At 53.9% G+C, this 14067-nt stretch overlaps 1 protein-coding gene across 3 annotated transcripts in view; it reads right to left on the reverse strand.

The window, feature by feature from the left end:
* Nucleotides 1–11913, reverse strand: part of ACSL6 (acyl-CoA synthetase long chain family member 6) — a 64516-nt gene extending 52603 nt beyond the window's left edge. The window contains exons 1-2 of one of the 3 annotated variants that reach the window (XM_059917019.1): nt 11777–11878; nt 11326–11411 (exon numbers count right to left, since the gene is read on the reverse strand). In XM_059917019.1, the coding sequence (XP_059773002.1) occupies nt 11326–11410 (85 nt within the window). In that variant the 5' untranslated portion in view covers nt 11411; nt 11777–11878. Of the gene's footprint in view, nt 1–1837; nt 2012–11325; nt 11412–11776 lie in introns of those variants that run through there. The other 2 variants (XM_059917020.1, XM_059917021.1) reach the window with 2 other exon arrangements.
* Nucleotides 11914–14067: the final 2154 nt, after the last annotated feature.

The following is a 14067-nucleotide window of genomic DNA, read 5'->3' on the forward strand; positions in this document are numbered from 1 at the left end:
GCTGCCTCCACCCCCACCCCAGAAGGTCACAACCAGTCTACTGGGGAGAGGAAGGAGATTAGGCACAGTCCCGGATAAAACATCTGCTCAGAGATGCTCTGGGCAGTGGGGACACTCCAGACCAAACACCAGGGTCAGCAGGTAGAAGATAATGGCTTAGCTCCCCCACAAGACCCCAGGGCAGCACACCAGCCCCTCCTTAAAGCCTGCCCTGAGAGACGCTTTCCTGGCTTGCCAGGGGAATGGCCATCCTGGAGCCAGAATCCACACCCAGGCCTGTTGGAACCAAAGCTGAGCCCCAAACTCCCTCAACGCCTCTGGCAGACAGACTGGGACAGTGAGGTCCCAGGACACCCAGGGTCTCACTCCTGCAAGATTTCTCCACTGGGTGAGGAGTTGGGGTGGTGATCGCGTATGGCCTTTTTTGACTCCTACTTCCACAGCCAGGGTGTGGCTGGGCTCACAGCAGGCACATGGAGAGTAAAAGGCAGGTCCAGCCCGCAGGAACCAGCTCACCACTCCCAGGCCCTACTCACAACTGGTGCTTCCAGGACAGGGCCGCTGTCTGCCCAACGCCATCTTCCTCTGCAGCAAGACCGCCCCAGGTCTCGGCCTAGCACTCTGAGTTCCCTCTCAAGAGCTGTGTTCATAACCTGCCTGGAAACTCTAGAGCCCGCAGGCCTTGCAACACTTTCCCTGGGGCTGATAGGGCTTCCACTGCCCACCCCACCACCTGGGGCAGGCGGGCTGCTCAGAGAGCTTCCTACCTCAGCAGCCCTAACCTGGAACTTGGCAAAAGCTTGCCTGGGCCCCCAGGCCCCAGCCTCCGGCAACACACCTGGAGGAAGCTTTAAAATGCACAAATGCCTGAGGACCAACCCTCAGCCCCCAAAGCCCCTTTTCCTTCCTTCTTGGCAGGACCCTTACTTTTCTCTGTACACTTTCAGAGATGTTGTTAACTAAGACGAAAGCCTCCTTTAATGCTTCTCAGGGCAGCTTCTGGGGCAGAAAATCCAGTGGACACAACCAAGGTTCTGGCTGACGGAAAACCACACAGGGTGCCAGAGGCAGAGAGTCACGGCCCAGCAGTGCTGCCCCAGGACGTGTGTGGCCCAGGCACTAGGTTAGGAAAAGCACAAATCTCACCATCACACCTGTGTGACCCTGATCTGTAGAGACACAAACACAGCAGCCCACACTCAGCTGGCCCCCACCCCGTCCACACAGGGATTCACGCTTGTCTGGGCTGTGAGAGGGGCTTTCTCTCCACCTTCCTCCTGGGTTTTAATTAGAGTCACAGAACCACAGACGACTGGGGCAGACATGGGGTCAAGGGCCTCCCCGAGCTGGGAATTGCCAGGTGAGACCCACCGCATGTTCCCCCAAGAAAGACGGGCCCAGGATTCAGGCTTGCTGGGTTACAGGGTGGCTCGCCTGCCGAACCTCCCTGAGGAGGCTGATTATAGCTCTGAAGGTTTACTTAGGCCTCTTGAATGTAGAAAGGCCTAACTAAAGTTGGCTGTGCCTGACCACTGCACAGGGCCCCTGTCTCAATAGCCCGAACCCACCGTGAACATGCCTCCCTTCAGCAATTCACTGGGGGTGGGAAGCAGCCCCCAGCACCGTCCGCCCCCATCCTCAGGCCAGCACCTCTCAAGAATCTCACTCACCCTAAGCCCTGGTCAGGGAACATAGGCCCACAGTCCTGACAACAGCACCAGGAAGCCAGGCTCAAACAATACTTTCAGACACTTAAAAATACAAATAGCCTTGAGAGCAGAGGAGCAAAGAGAAACACAGTGTCTTTCACGAGCTCTGAGATAAAAGTTGTCCTTACCACGAATCAGGCCTGACAAAATTCTCAGAACGAGGAGGGACAGCACAGGTTATGACAGTGGCAACGCTCCCTTTAGAAATATTTCCAGGGGACGAAGACTAGGACTGACGGTGTGGATGAGCCTCGGCCTCATCGTCCTTCCTTCCACACCAAGCCCTGGGATGGCAGGCAGAACCCTAGGAACAGTGGCAAGGGCCAATGAGCGCTACACAAGCAGAGGACACCCCCTGGCCAGGCCCCACTGTGCAGGAAGCCAAATCCTGTGGCTGCAACATGATCCTTTCCCCTCCCAGCCCATCTAGGTTAGGGCGACCAGTGTCCTGGCCTCAGGAGCAGTGATCCATTTCCATCACTGGCCCAAACTGAGGACACAATGCAAACCTTACAGGCTCAAGCTCAGAAAGAGAATATGGGCTGCTCCAGGCAGGGACATGCTGTCAGAGCTCAACCGCAGGTGGCCAGGGGTACAGGGGAAAGAGGATGTAACCACCTCCAGCGAGGGGGAAGCACCTTGCAGGAGGGAGGAGGTTCTGTTGAGATGCGGTTCGTTGAGGTGGGGGGAGCAACAGAGGGATTTGCTTTTGCCCACTTGTTCCCTCAGGAGCAACTGGGGACATCCTGCTGGGGAGTGGGCTGAGGGGAGATTCACAAGGCAGAACAGAACCTAAGACATATGCTCAGTCAGGGAGGGGGAGCAAGGAGATCAGGAACAGGGCGGGAAGGAGGGTTCTGAGAAGGGGACAGAGTCCTAGAAAGAGCCTACTGGATGCTGGGGCTCCTGGGAAGGAGGCAGCGAGGCTGGGAAGATAGCATTTAGCTGCAGAGGGAAAAAGATGGTGATTTGTACTATATATAGCCTCATGCTTTCGAAGTCCCAGCCACAAGCTAACAGGGCCCACCCACTCACTCACCTGATCTAGCACCTTGGGGTTTTAGGATGCCAAAGTGTCCCAGGCAAGCTGTCCTTCCAGATCCCAGCCAAAGGGACCCCTGCTGCAGCAAGGAGCCAATAAGGCGCCTATACCCACCATTCCAGGGGTCACTGTTATTTTGCAGGAATGACAATGAGCAGAGAAAAGGGAGTTTTGCTTTGGTTAAACGTAAATTTTCTGGGACTCTGATAAACAGCTTAATTTTCTGGCTTCCTCATACTTTGACCAAGTTCCTCTTCTGAATGGCACAAGGAGAAACAAATCTGACCCTCACTCCGCTCAGCAGAAGTCTGTGCTGGTCAGTGGGACCCTGCCACCTCCTGAATCATCCCTCTGGAGGCCAGGGCCACACAGCAGCTGCTGCCTTTCACCACCCTCCAGCCACCAAGACCTGCTGTTGGCCGGTGAGAGCCGGTGGCATCCACAGAGTTAAAACCAGGCTCAAGCAGCCCAGCCCTCAGCTGGTCCGGAGGACTGAGAACGCAGGCCTCCTTTTCAAGGCCAGGATGAATGGGGAATATGCAAATCACCGCCTCCCGAGGAGCAGTGGCAGGGGAGGGCCCACTGCTGGCAGGCCCACACCTCTCCACCCGGGTCTGTCACATGAAAGTGTTTGTATTCCTGCTGCTGCCTCTGGCACCCGGCCAGGCTGGGGCTGTTCTCACCGGAAAACAAAAATCTCTTTCAGACCAAAGCAAAACGAGGCCCTGGCTGGCCCGGGAAGGTTGCTGGACGTTGTTCACACCAACCCACTGAGAGCACCCATCGCCTGGATTCTCACTGAACCCACCACCTTTCCAGAGGGAGCTGGAGGGAGGCCTCTGCGGCCGCTGCGGAAAGAAAGCACTGCGTCAGGTCAGGGTGGGCGGGACCAAGAAATGGGATCGGAGCATTCTGAGGCTCTGTTGTTTTGTCCTTTTCAGAAATAGTAATGACTGGGCCTCAGGTAGCAACCTTTTTGAATGAGGGAACTTCTGGCAATTCTCATGGTGTTGATGGTAAATGTGGACAAAGAAATGGGAAGAAAAATGTGACAGTAAACAAAAGCCCTTGCAGTGCACTGACAGGACTTTGAAGAATGGAGGTCACATGTCTTCTCCGCCTGCTGCCCAGAGTGCTGCTGCCACAGGTGCCCGAGAGCTGTGGGTGGGGTTTGTGACCCAGAGCACAATGTGCACAATCACGCTCCAGAGCTTGGACTCCATCCCCCACAGAGGCTCCAAGAAAAGGTCAGACTTCAATCTTGTTCAGACTTTCAGAGGCCAGAAATGCTGCTCTTCTGACACCCTAGGGTCACCAGGAGCTGTCCATTAACCATGGCACAAATATATAAATGTCTGTATCTATATCTATCTACTTATTTTTTAAACAAATGTATCAATAACAAAACAAAAACCCAACCAAACTGCCAGCATATTTTATTGCAAGATAGATGGAAGAACATGATCTCAGAATAAAGGAGAGTCATTTGACTTGAACAACTCACAGTGTTGCCTTCATTTTCCATATTTTTTTGGAATGTATTGTTGCAAATTTCCTCATTACACATAGCACCGTGGATGATACTGAGTGAAGAAACCAGGCACAAAATAGTGCACACTCTAGGCACTATTCTCCCACATAGAGACAGGACAAACACAGGTGAGGCTAATCTATGTGTACAGCACAAAGCTTATAACCTATGAAGCATGGCTGCTACTCAGACTCCCATTAACAGGAGACAATGACACAGCAAGATCTCAATCACACATATGATCATTTAGCCTGAGAGGAAATCTAGGACAAAACCACCTGGGAGCTGACTCTGAACCAATAGGAGGGTTTGTAGATGCTCCACAGATCTCCTGCAATCCAAATGAAACAGGCCCTGTCAGCCTCTCAGCCCAGAGAAAATGCCCATCTTTGATGACCATGCTCTGCTGCCTCCCTCCTCAGGTCCTCCTACTGTCAGCTGGGGCCACACAATATGCCCATGAAGCCCAGAGGCCAGGCATATCTCTGGGACGGTTCATGGGGCTGCCCCAGGGAGGAGAATCAGGAGGTAGAGGAGAAAGAGAAAAGAAATGTCAGTCCAGATGGAAAAGGGGTCTTCACAGGTCACAGCTTTCCCTGCTGTCTGACCTGTGGCAAGGAGATCAGGGACACATGTACCCAAATCTCCCAACAGCCCACTGGCCAGGGGAAGGGCACCCTCCCTTTCTCTCCACCACCCCAGGCAGAGCCAGGCTGAGGGGGAGGCAGTCTGCAGGCAGGGTGGGGGCTGAGTATGGGTGAGTCGAAGGTGTCCCCCAGAGAAGCACATCCAATCCATCTGCGGGAAGGTACATTCTCCACCACTAAGCAGGGTCCTGGCGTCTAGGTGGCTTCATGCAGCTAGGGGACACAGAAGAAGGGCCAGAAACACTGCTCCTTCCAAAGTCAAGAGGGGGACTTCCCTGGTGATGCAGTGGTTAAGAATCCACCTGCCAATGCAGGGGTCACAGGTTCGATCCCTGGTCCGGGAAGATCCCACATGCCGCGGAGCAACTAAGCCCATGCGCCACAACTACTGAGCCTCCACTCTAGAGCCCATGAGCCACAACTACTGAAGCCTGCATGCCTAGAGCCCCTGCTCTGCAACAAGAGAAGCCACCACAATGAGAAGCCCGCGCACTGCAACAAAGAGTAGCCCGCCACTCTCCGCAACTAGAGAAAGCCTGCGCAGCAAGGAAGACCCAACGCAGCCAAAAATAAATAAATTAAATAAGTAAATTAAACAAACAAAGTCAAGGGGTCACTGCAGGCCTAGATGGGTCCTCCCTGAGGCCCCCTTCTCCATGCTGATACCTGCTTTCCTCTTATTGGTCTCTAGGGCCTCACCATCAGCCTCTGGCCAACCTCCCTGTCCCATCTCACTGGTGGGCCCACATCCCATCTTGCTGCCCACTTTGTCCCAGCTCTGGCTACCTTCCCATCCCCATCTCTGTCCTTGCTGTGTGGCCTCCAGTTGGCCTTGCTGTCTACTCTCTGGTTGACCTTACTGTCCCTCCCAGTATCCCTCCTGTCTATGTGGCAGGACCTACAGTCAGTGCCCAGAATGGTTTATAGCCAAGGCTGGGGCAAGGGTGTGTGGTCAGAAGGAACCCCACTGGGGACTCTTCAGCCACCAGAACAATCTAGAGAAACAAACAAACAGAAAAACACACTAGCAGGACAAGTCCTGCTCAGTCCCCAATTATCTACCTCCTGTACTGGTAGGTCAAGCTGTGGTACCCTGGGAGTAGGGCAGTGTTGCCAGTGTTGATTAGTGGGCTCTGTCCCAGAGCTGCCCACTCAACCTAGGTCTGTTCCTGGCCCTAACAGGTGCCAACCCAGATTTGCTTACCCCAGGGTCTGGGAACAGATGCTGATTGTTACCTCACTGGCACCATCCAGGCCTGGCTTCCCATTCTAAAGCTCCAGGAGACAGTTACCTCACAATGCAGGCCTGAATGAGCAGATGACAAATCAGAAGCTAGCCACCCCCAACTCTCCATGGACACCCCCAGGCACCCCTACTCCCCAGAGTAGCTGTCGGGAGAGGAAAGTTTTCCAGGAAGAGCTGGTAAACAGGCACAGATGGGACTTCTTGGGATTTGAAATCTTTCAGGTTCTGAGATTACAGATTGGGCTTCTGAACAGATAGCTCAGCTTGGCTCAGAATCTGTCCAAGCCCATTTCCCATCCTCCTACTTCTGCCTGTCACAGATCCCAAGCCTCACATGAATCAGGAGCCACGCAAAGTAACTGGGTCTGAGAATGACCACACCAACTATGGGCTCCTGGAGCAGCTGAGCAATTAATTATGTGGGACCACCCCTGGGCCTCACCTGAAGGCCAACCCCAAGGGCCCAAAGTAGCATCTCACTAACAGTGCTTCCCTCCTGGGGCCCAATGGGTGGTTAGTGGGGACTCTGGCCAGGCCAACGCAGGAATGGGGCCATCACACCAGATCATCCAGTGAGCTGAGGACCTTGACTAGGGCCTCCTTTCAGCTCTGCTTGGCCGGAGTTCCCAGCCTACTAGGAGACTGGAAACTTGGAGCTCTAAGGAAATAACAGAATCTCATCCTCAGAGAAGACTATCTTCTATGAAACCAGTCACACCACAGCTGCGAGTGTGGTCATTCACTCACTTGTTAATTCAGCAAACACTTCTGGAGCACCTCCTTCTGTTCCGGGTTCTCCACTGAAGGCTGATCTGGCTCTGCCTGCAAGGAGTTCACACCTGCTTTCCCCTACAGCTTCTACCATATTGGTGATATCCCCCAGCTAGGCATAGAGCCTGGCACCCAGTAGCAGAACACTCAAGGTCTGTTGTCAGCCAATGGACTTGTAGTGAGAAAACACCTCATTATTAAGATAAATTATTCTCAGGGAATTCTTCATATCATTCATTTATGCAATCAGCACTGATGTACACTGTGTGCCAGCCCTGGCTTGGGCGCAGGAAGGAGACACCCTGGCTCTGCCCTCAAGGAGATCATAGGGCTAGTAGAAGAGGCAAAAGACTGTAGTTCAGTGGCACGTGTGCCACCAGGAGATGCATGCGGCTTGAGGGGTGCAGGGACAGTGTCACCTTGGCCATCCACATGCCCAGTTTGGGCCGTATGTCCTTGATGCAGCTACCACACAGAATGAAGCCTGTGCTGCCTGGCCTGGCCTTCTAGTGCCTGCAGAGGCCAGCCCTGGAGACCTCGCTGGCTGAGCAGAGTCTGTCCCTAACTCTCATTGATCCATCTTCCCAATCTTTTCTCACACGGATCCCTCTGCCTGGAACGCCTTTTCTTTCCCTACCCCCTTTCTGCACATCCGAATCCTGCACCTCCTCTGAGGAAGGCTTAGCTCAAGGTGTTATAACTTTAGCTAACATTCAGTAAGCCCTTTCCTATGTGCCAGCCCCCGCTCTTTGCTCTTTACACCTGTCTTCTCTTTAAACCCTCCCCGTCCAAGGACTGCTCCCTTGTCTGTGCCCACTGACTAGCCTGCTGGAGGGGCTCAGGCCCTGCCTGATCCTGCCTGATCCTCCGGGTCCCTCCTTGGCCTGGAGTCTGAGCATGTGGTCTGACTCACAGCTCTCAGGAGTTGCTTCACCACTGAACCTCCTTGTGTCTTTGTGCCGCATCTATTAAATGGGCTAACAGCACCACAGTGTTGTGGGTAAGATTAAAGGAAAGCTTGGGGAACTGTAGAACATGGTGCTAGACACGTGATGGGTGCTCAGGGCAACAGCAGTCAAGTCAGCATGTTTGCAACAACACTTCCCCCATGAAAACACTGCTCCCCCCCAAAAAGTACTTCATTCAACGAATATCTGAGTGCCTACTATGTGCCAGGCGCTGGCTAGTTACACACTGCAGCTTCTGTTACACCAATGCCTGTAACTTCGGCCTCTTTTTGCAAACTCCTCATGCTCACTTATCCTGCATGCTGTGTGTGGGGGACAGTCCTGGGTCCCATCTGGGGCTGTAGCTGAGCCAAGTTCGCCCTTCTGAAGGTCAACCCAAGAGCCCCTGTAATCACAAAGGACAGAAAACCAGCCAGAGAGCAGAATGGCTGGCTTCTGCCGCCCCCTGGTGTCACCGTGCTCTCACTGGGAGCACCCCTGTATCCTATCACGGGCCGGGGAGGAAGAGAAGGCACTGAGGTACGAATTCTCCCACACAGTGGTGCACCATGTGCAAATCCAGGCCTTCTTTTGTGAGGCGTGCCCTCAGATGTTCTGCCTGGTGCCCCACCATCTGTCAGGGCCCTGGCTGCCTTCTTGGGCCCCCTGGGATGGCCCCAGACCTCACACCAGTCCTCCACCCTAATGGGAGCAGGGGTGTGGTGAGAATCTGATGGGGCTGGGCTGAGCTAGGCTGTGCAAGTCTGCACCTGCCCTGGACACCTACAGCCAGGTTGCTGCCACACCAATCTCTGCCACCAGGGCCAGCCCCCATTCCCCCAAGGGTCACAACTAGGGCCTCCTACCTTCCCCTTCCTGGAACCCAGCCTCAACTGGGCCATCCTTGGGCCACAGTTATTCTCATCCATAACATCACAACAGCCTCCCACTGCTCTCCCAGCCTCCACCTTCCTCCTTCTGGCTCAGCCTGGCCACTGCAGCTAAATCGAGGGCTCCTCTGCCCCCCTAAATAAAACCCTCTTCTCTAGAATCCCCTCCCATCCAGACTCCATCCCGACTCCATCCTCTCCTACAAGCTAGGCTCCTGAGGCACAAGACCCTAAAGATCCACCTCCCACCACAGTTCTTCCTGCACACTTTTGCTGGCCTGATTTTCTCTACCTGGGGTTTGGCCTACCTGACTGACAAAACACCCCTATATGCTGCAAAAGCCCACTCAGACATCACCGATGGTCGGGTATATGGTTGCACAGACTGGACACCGCAGAAGGACACAGGGCTGCATCAGCCTAGAAATTCATCCACCAGGAGGGGAGCCTCTTTCTACTTTGTACAAGGGTGCCATATGGGCAGGCAGAAGTGCCAATCCATTGCTCCCATAGTCCTCTGAGTGCTCACAGCACTGAGACCGTGTTTTCCTGGGCCAGGCACAGCATCTGACTCACCACACTGGGTCTATTTTGTTTCCTTGTTTATTACTCAACACACAGGTGGGATCTGGGCTGGCCTCAGCGGGGAACAGGACAAATAACAGCCCTAGCTCTCCTAAGGCTCAGAGCACATGGCTGCTTCCCCCATATAATCAGTTCCTCCTCCAGGTGGCTCCCCTCTACCCTTCCCTTGTCTCCCTAGGGCTGGATTGGGTGGCAAACGGCACATAAATCTACAAAGAGTAATATCACTTCAGGGTGCCTCTCCTATTTCTAACTGAGCCAGAGAGATTTGGCAGCTGCCATGGGACCCTGGCGATTACAAGGTAGAATGTGTTCTCAGTGTTAGCCTAGGTGTCCTCTCTGCCCTCAAAGAAAGGCTGGGGTCCAGGCAAAGTCCCAAGCAAGGTGGACATGATCTGGGAATGCCACAATGTGTCTGAAGTGGGTACCACACACCAGCCTCAGTGTCTCACTCTTACAGCAAGTATGGCATCTTTGAGGAATTTCCTGTACCCACTGAGAAACTTGGTCTCCAGGGAAGAAGCTGTCACCTGTACCAAGAGTCACCCTGCTTGACCATTCTGAGGCCCCTGAACAGTCTTTCACTGAGGCAGTTTCCCCATTCTAGGAGGCGCCTGACCGCTTTGGGAAACACTCCACGCCGAAGCAGGACAGAAGACCAGTCTGAGTTGGCATCTGCTGAATCCCACTTTCAGACAAGCATCCCGCACTGCAAGGACTTTTTTTCTCAGAGGCTGATGACTCCTGCCACGTGTGGCTCTGTAGCCCCCAGGCACTTCCCTGTAGCCACAGAAGACCAAGGCTCCAGAGAGCTACCCTTGGCTACCATGGCTGGGTGGGGGCCTCCTAAGGGTAGGGCAAAGGGGTCCTGGCACAGGGAAAAGGCTCTGAGACCATCATCCAAGCAATAAATGGTGGCTGTTACTATCATCATCATCATCATTACCATTATTTTGATAACTTCTGCCCTTTATCCTTAACCCTTTCTCTAGCTCCAACCCTGCCTGTTGGATGAGCACATCAGGCCCAGAGTGCCCCTGCACGGCTTGTCCTCAGACACGGCAGACAGAAGGAGCTTAGGGAGCTGAGGGGATTAGGGAGGCCTCACTCTCTCCCCAGCTCAGGAGAGGTGTCCCTGTGGCCTGACTCAGGGCAATGGTGTCAGGGGATGCCCACCATCACCTGGCCTACTGACCCTCTAGGTTCAAGCTTGATACCAGGAAGCACTTAGCAATGATGAATCAATTAAAACTCAGATCAAATCCTAATCTGTCAGATATTATCCGTGTGACATTGGGCAAGTCAATTAACCTATGAACCTCAGTAAAAAAAGAGCACCACCAACCTCCTAGGATTTGCTGTGAATATTAAATAACACAGGCAAAGTTTCAGTTAAGGATTTCAAAAGGGTCGCCTTCCTCCCCTTCTTCGGCTCAGAAAGAACCTTACTACCTCCTCTGATGATGCTGTTTGAGCATGAAATAATAATAAAACTAACATTTATAAAGCACTTGCTCTGGGCCAGGTCCAGCTTAAAGCCAGTTTAAGGTTCGAGCACTTCACATACATTATGAGACTGAATTTGCACATGGGGGTATGGGTGGGGGTGGGTGGAGACCCTTTAGTGGTATCATAACCTAGAGGAACCCAACATTCACAGAGGGGAGTGGCTGGTGTAGGCAGCAAAACTGGTGAATGACTGCTTCTGGGGTGAGAGCCCAGGTTCTGTGTGGGGAGGGGGTAAGAGCGTTGGGCAGGGATTCAGAGGGGGTCCTCAAGGTTTCTTGAGAGGATGCAGGGGTGAGAGGCTGACTCCTGTGAGGCGGAGAGGTGGGCGCTGGCAGGGTGGGGACACAAGCCATGGCCATAGCTAAGGAGCCAGGTGAACCCTGCTTTACAGAAATCGTGTACTCTGGCTGAAGGGTGGGCAGGAGGGGTTGTGAGGAGGCCCTCTCACCAGGATCAGGAAGCCCCAGGTCAGTCCCGGTCATGTCCTTGACCTGCTGCGGGACCTCGGAGTCCAACATCCTCAGGGTCTGCATCCTGGAGATGGACAAGGATGAACTGTCTGTCCCTGGACTTGGCCTTGGGGGACGAGTGGGCTCAGGGCCTAGTCTGCTCAGCGGATGGTCCTCACCATAAGGGGCGGGGGGAGTCGAGAACCGGAGGGAAGTTGTTGTGAGGTCGAGGAGAGCAAGGCCCCTCATTTTCACTGACACAGGCACTTCCCAAACGCGGCCCGGAGCCCGCCAGAATTTGGAAGAGGGAGACCTGGGTGGCCCAGGGTAGTCCTGAAAGGATGGCTCGGCAGCCGGGGCTGGGGGATCACCCCCTGCCCGGGACCAAGACCCCACAGCGTGCCAGGGATGAGGGTCACAGAAGAGGACGGGGAGAGGGGGGAGACTTACCCGAGAACAGCCAGAGGGAGCCCCCCGACACGAGGAAGAAGGTCAGCATGTCGGTCAGCGGGACCCAGATGGGCCCGGCACGGCCTCCCCGGCCCACAGCCCCGCAGCCCCAGGAGAAGCCGCGCAGCCGCTGCCGCCGGGTATTTTTAGCCCCCGCCCCCCCCCCCCCCACCCGGCTCCGCAGCGCCCCGCCTCCGCGCGCGGCTGCGGAGTCTTCGCTGGAGGGGGAGGGCGCCACGCGCCCGCTCTGCACCGGAGCCCCCTTCCAGCCCCCTTCCAGCCCCGCCGCGGTCCAGGTCCGGGCGCTCCGCACGCTCACAGCCGCGTGGGAACCGCCGAGGCCCCGGGCGGGGGAGGGGCCAGGCTGCAGAGCCGACCGGCCCTCTCCGCCCCGCCTAACGTCACGACCTGGAGTTCTGGGGGAACCGGCAGGAGAGGGCCGCACGGGCGACGAGCGCAGGAGCGCGACACCGCGCGCACCCCACCAACGCGCGACCCTTACCCCTACCCAGCGCGACGCTGGCTTTTATGGCTGGGCGGGCTCGGGTGGCAGAGAGGTCGCGGTCACCTGTTCTAGGAGGCACACTTGTCGGTGGGTCGGTTCCCGCTGACGCTAACGCCCCCTAGGACCCCAGTTTGCAGACACCAGGAGCCTCTGGGTGTCAGGTCTGCAAGCCAAAGAGGAGAGAGGGCGGTGAGGGTCTATTTAGGATCTGGAAAAGGGGCAGCTACGCCGGATAGTGCCCATATTCTCTGGGGACTTCAGATCTCTCCTTCTGGGAAGATTGGATCTGAGGCCACCCAAGGTCACAGGAGGCTCCATGTGGTAACAGGCTGCCACACAGGGTCACATGAAGTCACAGGAAGCCACATGGAATCACAGGTGTTTCACCAGAACACAGGCAATCCTGGTCTTCACACACAGTCTTATGTGGCACATGAGGTCTCAAGAGGCCCCTAGTAGCTAAAATGAATGGCCACATAGGCACCCACGGTCACAGATCGCCACACTGCTAGCTGAGCGGTTGTGTTACCAAACTGAACTCATCCCGCCTGAGGCACAGCAAAGCTAACCTACTGACACCAGGTTTTGGTGAAGGAAAGTAGTGTTTATCGCAGTGCTCCAAGCAAGGGAGTGGAAGATAAACCTCAGATACACTTGGTCTTTGAGTTAGGATTTTTTTTAAGAATAAACAGGATGGAATTAATCATCTTGTGACATTTCTTCATTGTAGTTTTGAAAGTCAGGATGTCCCTGGTTTATGATGCTCTGGCCAGGTGGTCCATGGCTTGCAGTCTGTTAGCTCATCTTGCCCTGGAGAAACAACCTGAGTTTGTATATTAATGATGATATCTCTAATAGCTTTTAGTACGTTAATAATGTTATCAACAACAGCAATTTTAGTCATCTGATTCTGGTTGATTACTGTTTAGTTAGCAGAGGATTGAGGTCAGAGGGGACAAGAAAGGGGATAAAGTTTTGGGTAGAGAGATTAATCATAAACTCAGTAAAGGAACTCAATTTTAGGGAGACTTGGCTTCAATCCTGAAACTGAGCAGGGTCCTGTGGGGCTCCCAGGCACAGAGGTTTCTTTTTGTCCCCCATTTCTTGTAGGCAAGACTCCAGCCTCCGTGACCTTCCCGGAGTTCCAAAGGGCAGATTCGAACAGTTGCTAATCAGGGGAGGAGCAGCCAGGAAACCACCTGAGTCAAGATTAGGAGACCTGGCCATCTGAGACAGCACACACCCTAATCTTGTCAGCAACCCCACCCTTGGGAAGTATTGTCATAAAACTCCTCATCAAATCATCCTGGGTTGGGACACACAGTTTTTTGAGGCAGGAGCCCACTGCGTCCCCCTTTGCCTGGCAAAGTAACAAAGCTATCCTTTTCTACGTCACCAAAAACTCTGTCTCTCAGATTCTATTTGGCACCGGTGTACAGAGAAGTTGAGCTTTCAGCATCAATCCCCACTCCTGTTTTAACTTTCCCCCAAATCTTTGAGGGAACAGAGTGATGACTATTCTATTTCCTGCTGAAATGGGGCATAGTCCTGCCTCAGTTTGGGGAATGGAAACATTGCATACCAAGTTGGACATGTTTCCGAGTTCCAGGTCTTAGACCTGAGACTTATGTGATTAAATTTTAGTCCCCTGGTCCACCATTTTGGTGCAGCAGCTTATAGCACATTTTATTTATTTATTTTTAAAAACATCTTTATTGGAGTATAATTGCTTTACAATGGTGTGTTAGTTTCTGCTTTATAACAAAGTGAATCAGCTATATATATA

The sequence above is a fragment of the Balaenoptera ricei genome, chromosome 3 (assembly GCF_028023285.1).
Source record: "Balaenoptera ricei isolate mBalRic1 chromosome 3, mBalRic1.hap2, whole genome shotgun sequence".
Classification (NCBI taxonomy): Eukaryota; Metazoa; Chordata; class Mammalia; order Artiodactyla; family Balaenopteridae; genus Balaenoptera; species Balaenoptera ricei.